At 36.2% G+C, this 20,481-nt stretch overlaps 1 protein-coding gene across 5 annotated transcripts in view; it reads right to left on the reverse strand.

The window, feature by feature from the left end:
- The window catches only part of UBE2W (ubiquitin conjugating enzyme E2 W), a 139,075-nt gene that overhangs the window by 107,513 nt on the left and 11,081 nt on the right, over nucleotides 1-20,481 (reverse strand). For all 5 annotated transcript variants that reach the window (XR_009216585.1, XM_058528894.1, XM_058528893.1 and 2 more), the window contains exon 2: nucleotides 2,355-2,446. Coding sequence is in view for 4 of the 5 variants with exons in the window: in XM_058528894.1 (XP_058384877.1) it covers nucleotides 2,355-2,446 (92 nt within the window). In the remaining variant the exon portion in view is untranslated. The remainder of the gene's footprint in view (nucleotides 1-2,354; nucleotides 2,447-20,481) is intronic.

Here is a 20,481-nt window from a genome sequence, read left to right on the forward strand (position 1 = left end):
TGGCTTGATAAGCAGTGCATAGGTCTGCGCCTGGGATCCGAACCCACGGACCCGGGCTGCCGAAGCGGAGCGCACGAACTTCACCACCATGCCACTGGGCCAGCACTTCCTTTAACTTTTTATATATCATTGTGTTGAATGGTTCCCCCTCAACCCCCAAAAAAGTAAAGGTTGAAAGAAGAAGCAACTGATTATTACCAATTTGCTTGAGAACTACAGGGCTAGCTGTTATAAGATATTCTGAGGTAGGCTAACAAAGCAGAGGAAAAAAGATGAAAATGGAGTATAATCCATTTAACTATATAGAAGAGGAAAAGTCACTTGTTTACTTATATAGAACAAACGCCATACACTCTAAATGTGTGCTCTGTTTTCAGATCTTCTTTGATATAAATGAAAAATCAATTGAGAGCTACGAAAAGACATGGAAGAACCTTAAATGCATATTACTAAGCGAAAGCTGCCAATCTGAAAAGACTACCTACTGTATGATTCCAACTATATGACATTCTAGAAAAGGGAAAACTATAGAGACAGTAAACAGATCAGTGGTTGCCCAGGACTGGGGACAGGGGGGCTGGGGCCGGGGGTTGGGTGGGGTATAGGTAGAACACAGAGGATTTTTAGGGCAGTGAAAATACTGAGAATGGTATCATAATGATGATACACATCATTATGCATTTGTCCAAATTCACAGAATACACACCACCAAGAGTGAATTATAACGTAAACTATAGATTTTGGTTGATTACGATATGTCAATGTAGGTTCATCAATTATAACGAATGTACCACTCTGGTGGGGGATACTGATAATAGGGGAGGCTATGCATGCATGGGAGCAAGGGCTATACTGGAAATCTCTGTACCTTCTGCTCCATTTTGCAGTGAACCTAAAAGTGCTCAATTCAGAACCCAGCAATGTTTCCAAGAGACTGTTACAGAGCTTGGGATCTGTACTACATTTTCAAACATCAATATATCCATCCAAATATCAATATATCCATTCTTTATATTCCTGTTCTTAAAGCTTGACTCCTGTCTTAAGTAGGAATTCAAATGTCAAAGTCAAAGGTACCCAAAATTATTTCTTCTAAAAGGGTATGTCCCCTGTTATGTGAGTTTTGGTCACTTTTGCTCTCTGGACCTAGAAGATCACTAAATATTTGAATTGTCCTATCTGTCTCACAAGTTGGTTTATAAACTTTTCTCTTGTTGGTTCTATCTTCTTTATGTTTTTGGAGATTTTTTTTTTTTTTTTTTTTTTGGAGAGGAAGATTAGCCCTGAGCTAACATCTGTTGCCAATCCTCCTCTTTTTGCTGAGGAAGATTGACCCGGGGCTAACATCCGTGCCCATCTTCCTCTATTTTGTATGTGGGATGCCGCCACAGCATGGCTTGATGAGTGGTGTGTAGGCCCGTGCCTGGGATCCAAATCTGTGAACCCTGGGCCGCCGAAGTGGAGTGCTCAAACTTAACCACTACACCATCAAGCCAGCCCCTTTGGAGACTTTTTTTTTAAGGAGAGGGTCAATTATTTTAAATTTCCCCCCTATTTCAGAACATTTACCCTTGGCTAACAGAAACATTAAATCAAAGGAGTGGTAAGGACAGACCATATATTGGGCTGTGAGATCTTAGGATGATACTCTCAAAAACATTTCAGACTAATTCAAATGCTCATTTTTAATAGAGGGGACCCATATCTCTCTACTCTTCTTGGTATCATATCTGGGAAGAGATTTCTGCTCCACTCTCAAGGAAGGAGCTGAATTAGAGAGAAGACTTCTGTGTCCTCCTTCCACCCTTCACTTTTTCATCTTCATGGAAAAATTTATCTATTAAATGACATTGCTGAGAGTTTGACATTCATTTAGCTACCCTTCCATACAGGAGGCAATTAACGTGTTCAGGGGATGGGGATGGGGATGGGGACACCTCTTGACTGTTATTCTCTTCAAAGCCTTAAACGTGTTTTTGAAAAATCTGATAAACCACCTCACACCAAACTGCTCTATTGTAGATGAAAATCATTTCATAAACAAAGTTACACCAAAGTTTTCAAATGCCGCCTGAACAGGAAAACTTGTAAAAACAGTACTAACCAAAGATATGGTTTAAAAAAAAAATGGTTTACAAATTATACATTATATACAATGTGTATGATATTATATAAAACATAATTGACTGTATATAAATGCACAGAATAAGATCTGTTTACTGTATTTTCCTCTTGGTGGAAGAGAATGGGTTGAAATATGAAAATAATTCTGTATTTTTAAAAATAAGTATATATTCATACATTACATTGATAATAAAAGAAACAAATAAGTACTTTAAAAATTAAATACTTACTGTGTAATTGAATTTTGAACACTCTTTTCATTTAAAGTCATCCCGGGAGGTGGGTCATTTTGCAAAGCCAACAGTTCTTTCTGCAGTCGTTTCTAGAAAAGAGTTATCAATAATAATTTATACCTTTTTTTCAGAACATAATATTCTTCTAGTTATACAGTCTGAAATCCTTGATTAAATTTCCTCAAATGTTCATACCTTTTCCTTTACAAGCCCCTTACATTTCTATGTATTTTATATGCCTAATTTGCAAATTTTGAATTGCTTGTACCATAATTCACAATCTATTGTCAAAGTATTTCTAAATATATTTGCAAAGACTGATGCTGCAAAGCGCTTACGAAGAGCAGCCAGCTACCTACAAAACTTCACAGGTACTCCATCGAGGTTAGAAGGTCTCAGCCTAGGTTATAAGTTCTTAAAAGCTTTTGGGAGTGCTTCCTTTACTGCCTTTCAATTATAAAAACCACTGTTTTCCAAAATCCTTAAAGATTGTGTCATTTCAGACAAACAAGCTATCCCGAGGAACTATACAAGTAACCTTTCACGCAAAAAACCCTTGTAAAAAAGTTTAAAATAATTTTAATTTACAATTTACAGTCCATATTTCTGTTTTCTTAAATAGGATCACCTGCACATAATTTAATCTTTCAACACCAGAATATAACATATCAGGGCCCAAGAAATGTAAAGTTATTTTTCCACATACTAAATGCCCCAAAATGGCTATGTATTTTGCATTCTTGTTTGCACAGCTTTTATTGTTCAACTCTTCCCTTGTTATTATCAGTGGACATTCTTTTTCAGTATACAACAAAGCAAAACAAAAACTACAGCAGCCCATAATTTATGAGTTTAAAAACCAAATAACCAATGTTATTACAATTGCATACAACATTACAAAGACTCTTAATGAGCATCTCTTCTTGGACTAAAGTGGAGAAACATGAATATCTGTTCAGAACTCAAGAATTCTCTGCTTAAAGGCTAGTTTCTGCTTTTTCTGGACAGGGAAATATTACTATCAATATAGCAATGTTTCTAGATCTTATCAATTCACGACATCTTTATTTTTTTTATTTTTATTTTTTTTGTGTGAGGAGGACTAGCCCTGAGCTAACATCCGTGGCCATCTTCTTCTACTTTATATGGGACACCACCACAGCATGGCTTAACAAGTGGTGAGTCAGTGCGCGCCCAGGATCTGAACCTGAGAACCCCGGGCCGCCGCAGCAGAGCGCGTGCACTTAAACACTTGCGCCACCGGGCCAGCCTCTCAATTCACATCTTTAAACAAGTTTAACATCATCCAACACCACTACAGATTAGAAAACTCCTCCATTCTTTGTTGAGAATCACTGTAATAGAACTTTAATAAATGGCTATTTTAAGTTGCCAAGAATGAAACTTTTCCTCAGATCTTGCAATATGGTAAGTGCTAGCAACAATGAAAATAAGATATATCAACTACTTGCCTTCCAAATACAAAATAATTATAAATTGAAAATTAGTTAAGAAAAAGTTTAATTATTCAAAACAGAACTAAAGCTGCCTAAATGACATTTTGAATAAAGAAAGAATATATTTATAATAAATTTCTACGTTAGAATAGGGTTTTTAATTTATTCTACTTATGTTAACAAATGTGGGTTCTGTGATCAAGTAAATTTTAAAAAACACGGGGTTCCACAAGGAAAAATAGATTTCTTCAATGCAGGACTTCTCAGAGACTTCTGATATACGAACTTGCACAATGATTCTCCAAGGGAAGAAAGTAACATAAAGGTTTCCAAAAGTAATGGAATCCTCTCCGAGTATAGCATCTCAGAAAAGTCTTCTTTCAAAGACCACATTTTGGGAAACACTGTTGTGGAAATCTTCCAGATCTTGAGAACTTTACTAAGAGAGGGAAGAGAGCCCTTGTTACTTAATCAAGGATATAAAGGAGAGTCAATTTGCATAGTTAACAACTGAAACAAAAGGATATAAAGGCAAGCTAAGAAGAGTTTTATTGATGTAATTATCCCTAGGTCTCCTGAACAGAATGGTGAAAGGTGCTATGGAAAAAGAAACTTTTTCCCCACCCTGACACTACTTCTTATATGTCCACAAAGGAAGGGAGCTGAGGTAGTCAAACTCCAAGAGAATCTCCAAGTAACTCTGCTTCCTCGTATTCACATCCTTGTGTACTTCCCTCCCACACCAGAGTTGGTCTGTGCGACCAGTAGAATACAGTGGAAATGATGGTATGTCACTCCCAAGATTAGGTTGTAAAAGACTATGGCTTACATCTTGGTCATTCTGTCTAGAATCACTCGCCATATTGTGAACAGCCCGATTCAGAAGCCTACATGCTAAGAGACAGTGTTACAAAAGTAGATGAGAAACAGTAGCATTAGAATAGAACACTAGCAAAAGCAATAACACCACCAGCTTATAAAACCATCATGGTAACAGACGCCTGCTTTCCCAGACAGTGGTAAAAACAGCAGCTACAGCCTGAGATAACTGGAGCTAATGGGAAATAACTGCAGCAGGTAACTACTGTAACTAAAGAAGCAGAACTACCTAGAAACCATTGGGAGGGAAAGGGGCTGAGAAATTAGAATTTCAATGGTTCACAGCCAAATATTACCCTTGTCTGTCCCTAAATCGGTAAGGTATGGTAAAACTAATCAAATATATTACAAAGGTACCATAGTTCTCTGAATCTAAGATACACCATCAATCATAAGATGCACCATTATTTTATGTAACACAAGGAAACAAAAATTGCTGACAATTAAGCAATGACACACCATCAATAAGATAATATCCTGATTTCAGATATGTTAAAATATGAAAAAAGTGCATTAAAACAATGTATGAAATACAGTATAATAAAAGTTTTATTTTCCTAACTCTTAAGTACCAAAACTACTTGAAAAATAAAAATTAAGTTTCTGAGTAAATTTAATATGTCTAAAATGATTCGTATCTCAATATTTAACACCTACCCCAAAATACATGATCTCAGTCAATCTTTAAATATGTACTTTATTCCCAGAAATTGCATAGCAGTACACAGACATCTGCCTTCCCAGGCAAAAAGGCCTAAAGTTACTAGCAAAGGAATTTTTCTTTTTCTCACCTTATCCATCAAAAAATGGCCAGGCCCAGAACGTAAATATTTTGAAGCATCTCAAATCTAAACTAAACCTGAAAACTCTATCTAGCCCTCATCTTGTGTTGGCTCAAGTCTGGAAAACTTACAGGAATTGGAGCTCTTCTTAAGAGACCCAAGTGGGTTTATATGCTCTGAAAAAAAGATCCTGATCAGGATCCTGATAGGAAAGATCCTAAATACCATAAGAGAGAAATGATTAAACACTTTCAGAACCGACTTGGCTTTTCCATGAGTGTAGTTCAGCCAGCACCTCCCTTGTGCTCCTTCCTCATGAAAGCAAATGAGTCAAAGTAATATGAATCCATTCTTATTACTTTTTTTTTTGGTAAGAAAACCATTGACAAATTTTGCAATTATCAATGACAAGGTATTGGGACACAATATGTCATAATACCAGGGTTGAGAATCTCTACCCTAGATCACTCAACAGCCTACAATCTGTGACCTTACACTTAAGAGAGACACCAGTTCAGTTCTTAAAACTTTCTTCCACCTCAATGTATGTGAAGGATTAGTCTTGAGATTTTTTCTCCCCTATGACTGGGGCCTGTGTCAGGGGTTGAGGAAAGAACTCATGTCATAGGAAAAGGCTGCTCAGGAGCTCAGCATACCCTCTCTCTACTATCACCTCTCAAGAATCACTAGAGTAGTTCCTCTACACCAAGGTCATGTGTGGGAACACAAAAAGGCCAACATAATAAAAAACAGACACATACATTATTACTGACAGCCTTATGAGATTTAAAGCCCTTGGAAGGCTCTAGTCACAGTTAAGACTAAAAGCAATTTAAAAGAAAGTCACTTAAAAAACTGTAACCACTACATTCTAACCAGTCTTGTTCCTTTCCCCCAACTCAAAATATCAATACCTGTCCAAACATACACTCATAATGTTAAATCAAGTTTGAATATGCCATATGCCTCCCTGGCATGATCAAGAAATGAAATACAATGGATAAAGACTAACACTTTTAAATATCAAAAATTTAAAAATAAACGTGGTAAAAATTTAAATCCTAATATAGCTCTCTGATATTATGTGTATTAAACATAATTTATCCTATTAATAACGATTACTCGGTTGTATCTTTTTTTTTTTTTTTTGGTGAGGAAAATTGGCGCTGAGCTAACATCTGCGCCCATCTTCCTCTATTTCACATGTGGGATGACTGCCACAGAATGGCTTGATGAGGTGTGCATAAGTCCGTGCCCAGCATCCAAACCTGCGAACCCCGGGCCACCAAAGCAGAGGCACTGAACTTAACCTCTATGCCACTGGGCCAGCCCCATGATTACCCAGTTGTAATAGCCTCAGATAACAGTGAGGTCTATAAGGTCACCTCCCTTAAGGAAATAGTTCTGATAGCTTGAGATCCTCATTTTTCACTTCTGTTTTTTTACTGTCATTTGCTTTTTTATTGTCAATAATTTGTCATAATATTTAACCTCTAGCCACTGACATCCTCTTTTTCTTTCTTCTTTTCTCTCTCCTTTACCTGCTGTTTTCCCCTCCGCAACTCCACCCAGCATTACCCAGCAAAAGGGTTTCTTTATTTTGGTGAATATATCACATTATTTTGGTATAACAAATTCCAACTCATCTTCAGTGCTGGCATTAACACTGGCTAAGATTTATTGCTTCATGTGCTCTTAAACTATACTATACCACCTCACTGAAACTAGGTGGAGAAATTAGGAACAATTTCTCCAACTCCTCATAAAATGAAAAGCACAGCCCAGTAACAGGTCCACAGACCACTCAGTACAGCACAGTGCTAAACCATGGAGTTTCCACCCCAGTGATGTGCTCTTTGCCTCTTCAGCTCCTGATCACTTTCATCAATGCCCATGTTTATACATTAGTTCAAGTTTTTTGCTTTTTCAGACAGCTGGGGATGATGGGTAAGATGACATAAAAAAAGTACTACTATGGTTGGTTATTTTATGGTGAATATTACTGTTTAAGTTGAAGAATACCACATCAAATGAAATGCTCCTAGTAAAAAAAGCTAAGTATTTTAAATAGCATCCTAAAAAGCTCATTCATATCTAAATTAGTTCAGCTTCTAAACTAATGCATTTCTATAAGCATTACCTCACACTAATACATGCTGAAACCAAGGCACAAAAATTTAAATGATACTCTTGTGGTTATAAATCAAAACTAGAACAGAATATTTCCCTCTTAGATACTAATGACGGCAATACATCAGTGGGCAAACTTGACAAGATTCCTGGCCCTGTAAAGCTTAAATTCTAGTGGGGGAAGAAGGTGAATAAATAATACCAAAACAAATAAGTACACGGTATATTAAAATGTGATGAAAAGGGAGCAAGTTAAGGGGATGGGGAGTTAGGCCTCACATCTTGTAAAGTTTTATCTCAAATTCACACTTTGAGAAACTATTCTAAAGGGCAGAAATCCTTATTTAGGGTAGGAAGAAATATAAACTAGAGGAAAAAACACTAAAAATGTAGATATATGACAATGGCTGCTAATGCAAGTGTACATGAAATGACCAACAATGTTTTCTCCAATTTCATCTAACAACGAACTAAAGGTAGAAGGTTAACAATAGAGGAGCATAATGGAAAACTATTAATAAGAATACCACACACATTAATATCATTACATCAACAAATAACCACTATTTTTCCCCCAACAATGTTAAGAAACAATTATAACAATAGGCATTACTCTTCTTTCAGAGTGAGACGCTAAGCAATGAAATGATTTTACCTTATTTTAAAATAAAGCAGAATCTGATTCATGCAAATTAAGGAAACATTTTCTTTCCTACTGAATTCTAAGTATACTTCTACAGACCTTAATTCCTAACAGTTACTTATTGAAACTTTTTCCCCTCTTAGGAAATGGAAAGCCTTCAACAAATGGAGGTATTCATTCTTATTTTAAACTAACATTTAGAAAAATCAGATTGGGATGCAAAAAGTGACAAGACTAAATGATTCCTGTTCTTAAGACGCCCACAGCCTAAAAAGAGAGACAAATATGTAAATAATTTCTACAGGCTTTCAGGGTACAGTAGTACCCAAAGGAGAGAGTGGTCACAGAGGAGAAAAACCAGGACTGTGGTATACTGAAGCCAAAGGAAGAATGTGTTTCAAAGACTAAATAGAATTTCATTTCCAGCACAATAGTAGAGTAGATATTCTGAATAATTCTATAGAAAAAAAAAAACAAAGTGAATGCAGAAACTCTGAAATAAAAGGATCAGAGCTGGATTTTGCCTTGGAGATTTCTACCAAACCCAAAGACCAAAAAGTTTGACAGAAAACCTACATTAAAAACAGAAGACCTACAAAAAACTATGACCCCTCAGTGTAAGGGTGAATAAGATAAAGGGCGTAGAAGAAGACAACAATTAAATTTGCTTATTTTGAACTTGGTAATGGGTAGAGGAGAAAAAAATTCCACCACGAAATGTCATAACCTCAAGCAGACACCCATATGGGTTTGCAGCCTGAATTCCTGCTACCTGAGAACCTTAAGCAAGAATTTAATCAAAACTGGTCCAGGAAATAATGTCCCAGGTAGGTGGCAGAAGCAAAGAGAAATCCTGGAGGAATGCAAATTCTATCCTTTCAGGAAACAATTTTGCTTTTCAGAATCTACAGGGGCCAGCCCGGTGGCACAGCGGTTAAGTTCATGTGCTCCACTTCGGTGGCCCAGGGTTCGCCAGTTCAGATCCTGGGCACAGACCTATGCACCACTCATCAAGCCATGCTGAGGCAGCGTCCCATATAGAGCAGCAAGAAGGATGTACAACTATGACATACAACTACCTACTGAGGCTTTGGGGGGAAAAAGGAGGAACACCGGTAACAGATGTTAGCTCAGTGCCAATCTTCCTCAAAAAAAAAAAAAAATCTACAAAGATACATAAAAAGTTAATTAGGACCCAATGAGAAATTACTCAGAAGACAAAAGTATGCAATAACTGAAGCAATAAAAATCTATCTTCCTAGCTGGAAAAGCACCAGATCCCCAAATAATTTACTTTATGTTCTTGTAGCATTTATATAACTGTGAGCAACTCTAAAGCAGAGATTATGGTCTATTTATCTTTGTATTCCTAGCATTCAAAACTGTGCCTGGCACATGTTTTTTGTCTCAGTAAATGTTTTAAAAAAATTAAATAAGAATGTTTCTGCTTCACTGTTTGTAAGAACAAAATCCAGAAACAATATATGTGTCTATCAATAGATAAATTATACAAATTATGGCATATAGAAATAAGACTATGCAACCATTAAGACTGATGTGGATCTATGCGTTTTAACAACAATAAAAGAATGCCAAAACATACTGAAATCAAGAAAAAGCAAGCCTCTAAAATACATATAATCCTTTTATGTTAAAACAAAAACAAGAGATTTATTTATACAAATGCATACAGAAGACCAGAAGGAAGCACATCCAACTACTTTACAGTAGCTCCCTCCTAGCAGTTGAAACAGAGGAGAAAGCGGACATCCCTATTTGCACTATATTTTTTTATATTACTCTTTTACAACAAGAATATAGAATTGTATTTCTTGTATAATTAAAAAACAGATTTAAGGGCTCAATAGATGTTGAAAACATGTACACAAATGTTCACAGCAGCATTACTCAGCCAAAAAGTGGAAGCAATCCAAATGTCCATTAACTGATGAATGGGTAATAGAAGGTGTTGTATCCATACAATGGAATATTATTTGGCCATAAAAAATAATGAAGTACTGATACATGCTGCAACATGGATGAACCTCAAAAACATTAAGCTGAGTGAAAGAAGTCAGTCACAAAAGTCCACGTATAGGATGATATCATTTATACGAAATGTTCAGAATAGGTGAATCTACAGATACAGAAAGTAGACTGGTGTCTGCCAGAGGATGGGAGGATGGGGAATAAAGTGATGGAGAGAGAGTGCTTATTGGTACAAGGCTTCTTTAGGGAATGATGAAAATATTCTAATAACAGATCATGAGAATGGTTGCACAACTGGGTAAATATACTAAAAAATCACTGATTGTACACTTTAAATGGGTGAACTTTATAGAATGTGCATTATATCTAACTAAAACTTTTAAAAAAACTCAATGGATAAACAGTAGATTAAACACAGGTAAAGAGAAAATTAGTACCTAGGAAGATGATCTGAAGAATTTATCCAGGATGTAACAGAGAAATAGAGACAAAAATATGAGACAGAGCACAAAAAAGAATGGGAGGCAACATTTAAAGAGATAATGCCTGAGAATTTCCCAGAAGTGTTGAAGACAACAATCCTCAGGTCCAAGAAGCCCAATGAATTCCAAACAGCATAAACAAACAGAATTCCAAACGTAAATACATCACTGTGAAAATTCAGAACACCCACCAAAAAAGAGCTGATCCTAAAACCAGAGAGAAAAGGTAGATTACCTACAAAAATATGGAAATTAGACTGATGGCTATCATTTTAAGAGCAACAATGGAAGTCAGATAACACTAGAACTGAGAAAACAGTGGAATTATACCTTTCACATAAGTGAAAATAACTGACAATTTTAACCACTATATCTAGCAAAAATTAAGTTTCAGGAACATGGGTGACATGAAGATCTTTCCAGACAAAACAGAGTTTATCACCAACAGTAACCAACTAAACAATAAATCTTGACTTCCTTCTAATGATTCCAAATGACAGGTCTAAGATGCAAAAAGGAATGGTGAGCAAAAATATGTAAATATGTAAGTAAATCCAAACACTGACTGTATAAAATAATACAGGTCCCACAATTCCCTAAGACAAAACTCTTGGGGCCAGACATGTTTCAAAAATGAGAATTTTTTGGATTTTATAAAAATAATAACGATGTTATAAAGCAGCACTCTATCAAACAAATTAGTATTTAGGACTGAAATATGTGAATACTGACAGTATACGGGATTTAAAAAACATATATGCAATCCTATGTCCATTCAGGTAAGGTTTTGCCACCAGAAAAATTTGTGGTCAACTTACAAAAAAAGTTTTGGTTTCCAAACATTTTTTTAGATTTTGGATTTGCAATAAAGGATCTGAGCCCAAAATGCCTAATCTGTAAGATTAAAATAAAACAAGGCAATCACATAAAGTGGGAGGCAGGTGATGGCAGTTAAAACATTCTAAGGTCATTATACTTTTTGAGAAGAATGCAAACACACTGATAAGTTTTAGGTTTTGATAATTATGCATGTTAAATTAGCTATCATGCCTACAAGTCAATTAAGAAAAAGAAAAACGACTGAAGAGAAAAACTGGCAAGAGACTTGAACACACGATTCACAGAAAGCATCCTAATGACCAATAAATATATGAAAAAGGGTTCAACCTTATGGTCATCAGAGAAATGCAAATTAAAGCCATATTACAATAGTAACATATATCTACCAAAATGGCTTATTAAAAACGACTGACAAGACCAAGTTGGCAAGTATGCCCAGGAACTAAAACTCTCACATAAACAGCGTAAATTGGCAAACCATTTGGTGTTTTGTAAACCTGAATATAAACATACTCTCATCCACCAATTCCATTCCAAGGTATATACCCAACATATGTATGTTCAACAAAACACATGTACAAGAATGTTTATAGCAGCATTATTCATGATAGGCTCAAACTAGAAACAACTCGAATGCCTACCAACAGTAAAACAGGTAAATAATTTGTGGTATATTCATATACTGTAATAAAAATGAACTAGTTCTATAGAGAACATGGATCTCATAAACTAATATTGAGCAATGAAGCCAGACCAAAAAAAAATACATATCATATAACTTCATTTATATAAAGCTCACAAACAGGCAAAGTAATCTATAGTATTAGAAGTCAAGACAGCAGTTACCCTCATGGAGGAAGAAGAGGAAGCAGTGATTAGGAATAGGCATGAGAGAGACTCCTGGGGTGCAACCATCTATTTCTCTATGTGTGGTGGTTACAAGTGTGCATTCACTCACTTTGTGAATATGTGAACTCTACATTTAGATTTGTGCATTTTTCTGTATGTTATACTTCAATAAAAACCTTATTAAACTGTTCTAAAATTGATTGTGGTTGACAGTTGCCCTATTCTGTGAATATGTTAAAAGCCATTAGATAGTATGCTTTAAATAAATGATCATGGCATGTGATTTCTGAATAAAGCTATTAACAAAAAAAAAAGTTTATTAAACAATAAAAAATAAACGAAAGATAAAGTAAACATGGAAAATGTTTGTTGAATCTATATAAAGGCTAGAGGTGTACTATCTTTTCTACTTTTTCGCATGTTTGAAATTTTCATAACAAAAAAGTTTGGAATAAAAATTAGAATGTCAACAGTAAAATAAATGCAAAAAATAGCTAGGGTAACCCCTAAAATAACAGGAGTGTATAACTTCCAAACAAGTAGAGGTGGGGAAAACAAAATGAGAAAAAGGAAAAAGAAATCAATCCATATTAAGGAAAGAAAAAAACACAGAAAAAAAAGCAAGACAAATGAAAAGCACGTGAAATGAAAGAAAGAAATTTCATTATATCAGTTACTCATAAGAAAAAAACAGGGCCGGCCTCGTGGCTTAGCGGTTAAGTGCGTGCACTCCGCTACTGGCGGCCCGGGTTCGGATCCTGGGCGTGCACCGACGCACCAATTCTCCAGCCATGCTGAGGCGGCATCCCACATACAGCAACTAGAAGGATGTGCAACTATGACGTACAACTATCTACTGGGGCTTTGGGGAAAAAAAAGGAGGAGGATTGGCAATAGATGTTAGCTCAGAGCCAGTCTTCCTCAGCAAAAAGAGGAGGATTAGCATGGATGTTAGCTCAGGGCTGATCTTCCTCACAAAAAAAAAAAAAAAAAAAAAAACAACTAGATTAAGTCCTTTAGTTAAATGGTAAAGAAAGTTAAATGGATGGTGAAAATACATAGTTATATGAGATTTTTTAAAAATATAACTCAAGGGGCCAGCCCAGTGGCATAGTGGTTAAGTTCGCGTACTCTGCTTCAGTGGCCAGGGATTCACAGGTTCGGATCCTAAGCGCGAAACTACACACTGCTCATCAAGCCATGCTGTGGAGACATCCCACATACAAAAAAATAAAATAAAATAAAACAGAGGAGGATGGGCACGGATGTCAGTTCAGCACCAATCTTCTTCACCAAAAAAAAAAAAAAAACCCATTACTCAAACATAAGGTATACAAAGGTTCAAAGTCAAGGGACAGAAAAAGATACCAGGCCAAAAGAAAGCTGACATAGTTATACTAGTATCAAGTAAAACCAATTTTAAGGCCAGAAATACTGACAGAGAGAAAGAGAAAACCAAATAGCGATACAAGGCTCAATTCACCAAAAGCATAAAACCTGTATATACCCAATTTAACCTCAAAAATAGATAAGCAGAGCAAAATTAGCAAATATACCTTCTCAGTAGGAAATTTTATCAACGTCTCTCAAAGTAATGGACAGATCAAGCCGACAAAACGCCTGCAAGCGACTTTGCCAGACCCCCTTGTCCCTGGTTCTGTCAGCAGGAGGTACTAGAAAAAAACAAAAAGTAAAAGAAAAATGCCATTCCTCCTCCTGTCTTCTTTTTCCTGGTTCTGATACTGCCTCCAACTGAAAGTGTCTCCTATTGCCCTCAAGAGCAAGCAGCTGCAGATTCCAGAAAAATCAGCAGAAGCTGAGCTCCTGAGTTCTTCTCAGCTGCAGGAGTGTGGTTCTCCCAGTACCTCCAGCAGCTTAGCAAGCAGGCTCTTTGGTTCCAGCCATAAGCAGCAGCAACTCCCAGATCTTTGGATAGCAACCTCCCTTTGTTCCTCTCAAACCCTCTACTTCCTTTTGCTGTTCTAGTCCTAACCACATCCTTGTAACCAATTACCTGCATTAAATCTCTCTCCGCTTGAAAATATCTAGAGTATTTACTATTTTCCTACCTGCTTATCGGTCAATAGGGCATTTTAAAAACTGCCACTAGTAACACGAGAAAAAAAATTTTTCAGCACTTATAAAACATTTATAAAAAGTGACTGGTGTTAAGCCAAAAAGTCTACCACAACAAATTTCAAAGAACTGTATGATACAAATCTCATTCTCTGACCACAATGCAGTAAGTTAGAAATCAATAGCAAAAAGGACTAGGAAAAATACCTACATTTGGAAATTTTAAAACATACTTTTAAACAACTCAATGATCAAAGAAGAAGTCATAGTAGAAACTAGAACATATTCAGAAATGAATTATCACAAAAATATTACCTATCAAAACTTATAAAATATAGCTAAGAGTGTACTTAAAAAATATTTTATAGTTTTAAATGTTTAGAGCAATGGGTCTTAAAACTTTTTGATCTTAGGAGCCTTTTATACTTATAAATTTTTGAGTACTCGAAAGAGCTTTCCCTTATATGGGGCAAACATAGATATATTGATATTTACCACAGAATTTAACACTGACAAATTTTAAAATTTGTTAATTCACTTAAAAATAAATTCACTGCTAAAATTAACATACAAATATTTTATGAAAATAACTATATTTCCAATACAAAAATTATAAGAGTAGTAGCAATATTTTACATTTTTGCAAATTTCCTTTAATGTCTGGCTTAAGAAAAGACATCTAGATTTGCAAGGTGGCACGACTAGCCCTGGTAGGTATCAAGATTTCATCATAAACTATAAAGTATGGACACAAATAGACCAGTGGGATAGGAGAGAGAGCCGAGATGCAGACCGACACATATTTGGAAACTTGACTGATGACCAAATAGGAAAGCCTCTTAGTAAATGGGGCTGAGACATATGGAGTACCCATACAAATAAAAAATAAAAAAAAGGGGAAGGAAATTGGATCCCTACCTCAATCCATAAGGATTAAAGACTTAAACGTGAAATGCTAAACTGTAAGACTTTTAGAAGACAGCATTTTAGGACAAAATTTGAGAGAGAAAAGTTTCATGAGCTCAGAATAGAAAAGGATTTCTTAAAACGTAAAAAGTACAAACCAAAAAGGAAAAGACTGACAAATTCTCTTTGGGATTCATCAAGACACTGTGAAAGTGAAAAAACAAATCTTAAACTGGGAGAAGAATTTAGCCATACAAAAGAATGTCTATAAATCAATAAAGGACAACCAAATTGAAAGTCAAGAGGCATTTCTCAGAAGAGGAAATACAAATAGCCCATAAACAAATAAATTGATATTCAATCTCTTATTAATCAAGGAAATATAAAACAGAACTGCAATGAGATACCTTTCACAAAAATTATTGTCAGAGAATACAAAGTATCAGGGAGTATGTAGCATCCCTGGAACTCCTGTATTACCATCAAGAACATAAGCTGATTTAACCACTTTTGGCATTATCTGGTAAAAGTGAACAAAGACGTGGTACAACCAAGCAAGTCCACTCCTAGATATATACCCTAGAGAAAACCATACACAAGTGCACCAGGAAAGATGTGAATATTTAACGCAGCACTGCTCACAATAAGTTAGGAGTAAAATAAATAAATTATGATAAACTTTGCAACATGGAATACTACTTAGCTTTAAAAATGTACTGCCTACGTCCATCAGGATAAATTCATCTTAAAATGTTAAACAAAAGAAGTCAGAAAAGAATATTTGCAGTATGATTCCATTTATTTAACTTTCCAAAAAAGTGAAACTTATATTGTTTAAATCTTTAAAGAAAAATGGGGGATGGTAGATAAAATCCAGGTGAGCAATTTACTCTGGGAAGGAAGTAATGAGGAACAAGGAAGAGGCATATAGGAGGCTTCAAAAGTAATGGTAACTTTTATTTCTTAAGCTAGGTATTTTATTAATGTTATTATTTTATTAATATTCTTTAAAATATTCACCTATCATTGTCAAATTCTTTCATACGTATGATACATTTCATAATCTTTTTTTTTAGGCCACTCTCAAAAACTCTGGTTGTGAAAGGAGGGAGAGCAATGGAGTGACAGTTGGCAGAAGTAGCAGAGGGAGGTGTTTGTTTTTTAAGGAGAAATTTAAGCATATGTAAATACTTTGGGGAAGAATCAAGGAAAGAGAAAGACAGTGATAATTGACATGTAAAATACCTGTGAAGAGATGGGGTCTAGAGTTTAGGATCAGGGACTGACTTTACAAGGGAACTGTCTTTTCAGTGGTAAATGTCATGTAAATACAAGGAAAAAAAGATAAGAACCAAAATATCTAAAAATTAAAATAACCCTTTAATCTCACCATTCATTGATCTTCTGGGGTAGTGATTTTTCTTTTTACTAATCTGTAATTTTCTAACATTTCAACAATGAACATGCATAAAATTTCCTTTTTGATAAAAAAGAATGGTAACTCTGACAAGTGTGGCAGATGTACTGGAGAAATTAAGACAGAATGAAGGCTGGAAGCTAGACTGGAAACTAGGAGAAAAATAAAGAGTTAAGACATTACTAGTGAACCACCACAGGAATCAAAAGACTTAATTAGGATACAGAACGGATTGGATTTAGTGGTAACGGGACGCGGGGAGGGAGAAAGAGAAAAAAATGAGGATGACCCCAGGATGTTAGTTTGGATGGACAGTGGTGCTAATAATCTAAAAGAAATTCAAGGGCCGGCCCCATGGCTTAGCGGTTAAGTGCGTGCGCTCCGCTGCTGGCGGCCCAGGTTCGGATCCCGGGTGCGCACCGACGCACGGCTTCTCTGGCCATGCTGAGGCCGCGTCCCACATACAGCAACTAGAAGGATGTGCAGCTATGACATACAACTATCTACTGGGGCTTTGGGGAAAAAAATAAATAAATAAAATTATTAAAAAAAAATGAAATTCAAGAAGAGGAAGAGGTAGAGTTAAACGGTCTCGCTGTGGGGGTTGCAGACACCTGAGATTAAATTCAGTTTTGGACCTCTGGAGTTCAAACTTCTTGTGAACGTCATTGATAGATGAAAATAACTGAATCAACCAGAGCTGAAGTATGGCTGCTCCTTAGGCTGGGTATGCTCTCTACCCTGAAACCAACGCATGCATCATGCGTGCTTTAAACCAGCTTGGCTTCAGGAGCCAATGAGATTACAACATTAGAATCAAACCTGAATTTCTCAAGCTAGTTCAGAAGCCATCTGTCTGGTCTTTGGAAATTAACCCTCAAAATAAAATATTTAAGTCACCCAGAAATCTTGACTCCAAATGAAATAAAACACAGTTCCGAGCCTCCTTTCTCCCCTTGATCATTACATTTCAGGCTGTAGATGAAAAGCAGTAAACAGCATTAAGCCTGATAGAGTTGATGTCTGATTTAGGCTAACGTTCTCTGACTTTGGAAGAATACTTAAGTGTGTTTTCTTTGGAAGAATACTTAAGTGTGTTTTCTTTTCTTGTAAAGGTACAATTCAAATTTTTTTACCTTCCAGATTTCGCTAGGCTGGGCTACATCCAGAAACTTTGATAAGCATTAATAAAGAAGTTACTCGGGCAAATAAAATGTCATAAAGCATAAAACATGCTGTGTAGTGGAAAATGTAGATTATAGCAGGGTTTGGCACACATCAAGCCTTAAATAAATATGCTAAATAAAATGACTTATAATACTGTCCTCGAAGAGTGGAAAGTTTGGTTTGACCTACAAATCAAACTGCAGATCTATCACAAAAGATGAGAATTAGAATATGCGATAATAGGGCCGGCCCCGTGGCTTGGCGGTTAAGTGCGCGCGCTCCGGTGCTGGCGGCCCGGGTTCGGATCCCGGGCGTGCACCGACGCGCCGCTTCTCCAGCCACGCTGGGGCCGCGTCCCACGTGCAGCAGCTGGAAGGGTGTGCAGCTGTGACATGCAACTGTCTACTGGGGCTTTGGGGGGAAAAATAAATAAATAAAATCTTTAAAAAAAAAAAAAGAAGAGGTGCTGAAAAAAGAGAGAGAAGCAATACCTATTCACACTACTTTTGCTATTTAGGATCATGGATAATCCTTTCCAAGCCATCGCCATTAACTGTCTTAGCTTACTTTGGTAGTGCTATCATTGTCATCACAAACTTCTGAAAACTACAGGCTTCCAGAGATTTCTTTATCCTTGCAGGTGTTGTTTTTTCTTTTGTGTTTTTTTTTTTTTTTGGTGGTGGTGGTTTTTTGTTTTCCTTTGGGTAGGAGTATTCCAAACTGACCAATTTCTTCTATATACTTTAAGTTGGAAGAATCTGAAGTAAAGCTCTGTCACTATGTTTAAGAGTAAAAAGGCTTATCAGAAGCCCCGTCTGCCTTTCATAGACATCAACAGATGTTCTGTCCTCTGCAACATCTGAAAGAACCAATCACAAACTCCCTATACCAAAACACCATACACACTCCATACAACCCCATACCTCCTCCTCCCACAAGCACACATAGACATATCTATACCCAAACCACACACAGAGACACCCCAAGAATAAAACATTTGGAAAAGGAATACAATTTCAGGAATGAGAAGTATCCTGAGACACAACATATTTGGGTTTAGGGAGAAAGCAATCACATAAATTTAGTATCAATGAAGCAAGACCTAGGATTATTTGCTGTCAAGGTAAAGGCTGTGGATTGGAAACTTAAGAAAAAATCTACCATCAGAAAAAAACAACAGACTTTCATTGAAGCATTATCTCCAAAGTGAAAGAATTACCAACCAAATATTAGTCTAGCTGAAAGATATCCACATAGTTAACAGGAAATTTACACTGATTTTAAAATACTATACATATGTTTTCCTATTCACCTCAATTCTTTAGTTTTTTTTAATTGGGCCAGGGCAGAAGCTGAAGCAAAAGACATCAAAGGTACCAAGAGATAGGGCAAGAAAGCAATGTTTTCATATCACCTCTGACCTGTTTTGAAAAAAGTATTTGAGTCTCTGTTCTATTTATTTACTCAGAAAACATGCGAGCACTTACTACCAGTAGCACACTGCCCTTAGTGAACTAAAAATCCAATAAAGACCAAGTACCTTTATAGTAAGCATAAGGCAGAAGTGAAAAAACCTATGTGAGAGGTAAAACATGCTATGAGGGCACACAAGGTAAGAACAAGTGTGCATAGCTGTGAGGACTGAAGCTAAGTTTGGTGGATTCATGATGTCAGGTATAGAGATGTAAAGAACTAAAGTGATTTTGAGTAAAATTTGAATTCAGCAAGGTAGTACAAAGAGTGGAAGGGCTAACTAAATAACCTGCTAGATAAGTTAAATAAATAAAAAAAAAAATCCCAGGAACAATGAAAAGACAAGACAGGGAGCTGTCAAAACTACCCAAAATTAAAAATGGAAGTCCAATATAAAAAGTGATTTAAAAGAGTTGTTAAGTATGCCTAGGTAAAGGATACTGACAGAATCTACATATTTGCAATAATCTCCACTTCAACCTAAGGACAGAGGAGATAGACCCGGGACCCAGAATCATAAGCAACCTGACTCGAGGGATTTTAATGAACTGATAAAAAGTTCAGCCATAGGCCTTAGAATGGGAGATGCAAGGGCTAGCAACAACAGTGGCCCTAATGAAGGGCCAAAAGACTGAAAACATTCAAGGGCTATTCAACATTCAAACATTCAAGACTAACATTCCAAGGGCTAGTCATATTTTAATACAGGGCTCCTAAAATTAATTAAAACAACAACAAAAATTTGAGATTGTAATCATTCGTATTCACCTCCACAGATTCATGATACAAAATGTGTAAGTTTGTCTAGGTACACAATTTGAATTGAAGACTCACTCAGCTCATAAATGAGCCCAGGGGACCACCTGAGTGTCCTTTGTTCACTAACCCTCCTCCACAAAGAACTCTCACTGCAGATACTTTTGTTTGTTTGTATAAAATAGCCACCAAACAAGAGATTTCACTAAAATTGATAAGGCAGTCAACATTTGCTTTGACGTGTACAGGAAATGGATGTTCTTTGATAGAACTGTGAT

Source organism: Diceros bicornis, chromosome 33 (genome assembly GCF_020826845.1).
Source record: "Diceros bicornis minor isolate mBicDic1 chromosome 33, mDicBic1.mat.cur, whole genome shotgun sequence".
Classification (NCBI taxonomy): domain Eukaryota; kingdom Metazoa; phylum Chordata; class Mammalia; order Perissodactyla; family Rhinocerotidae; genus Diceros; species Diceros bicornis.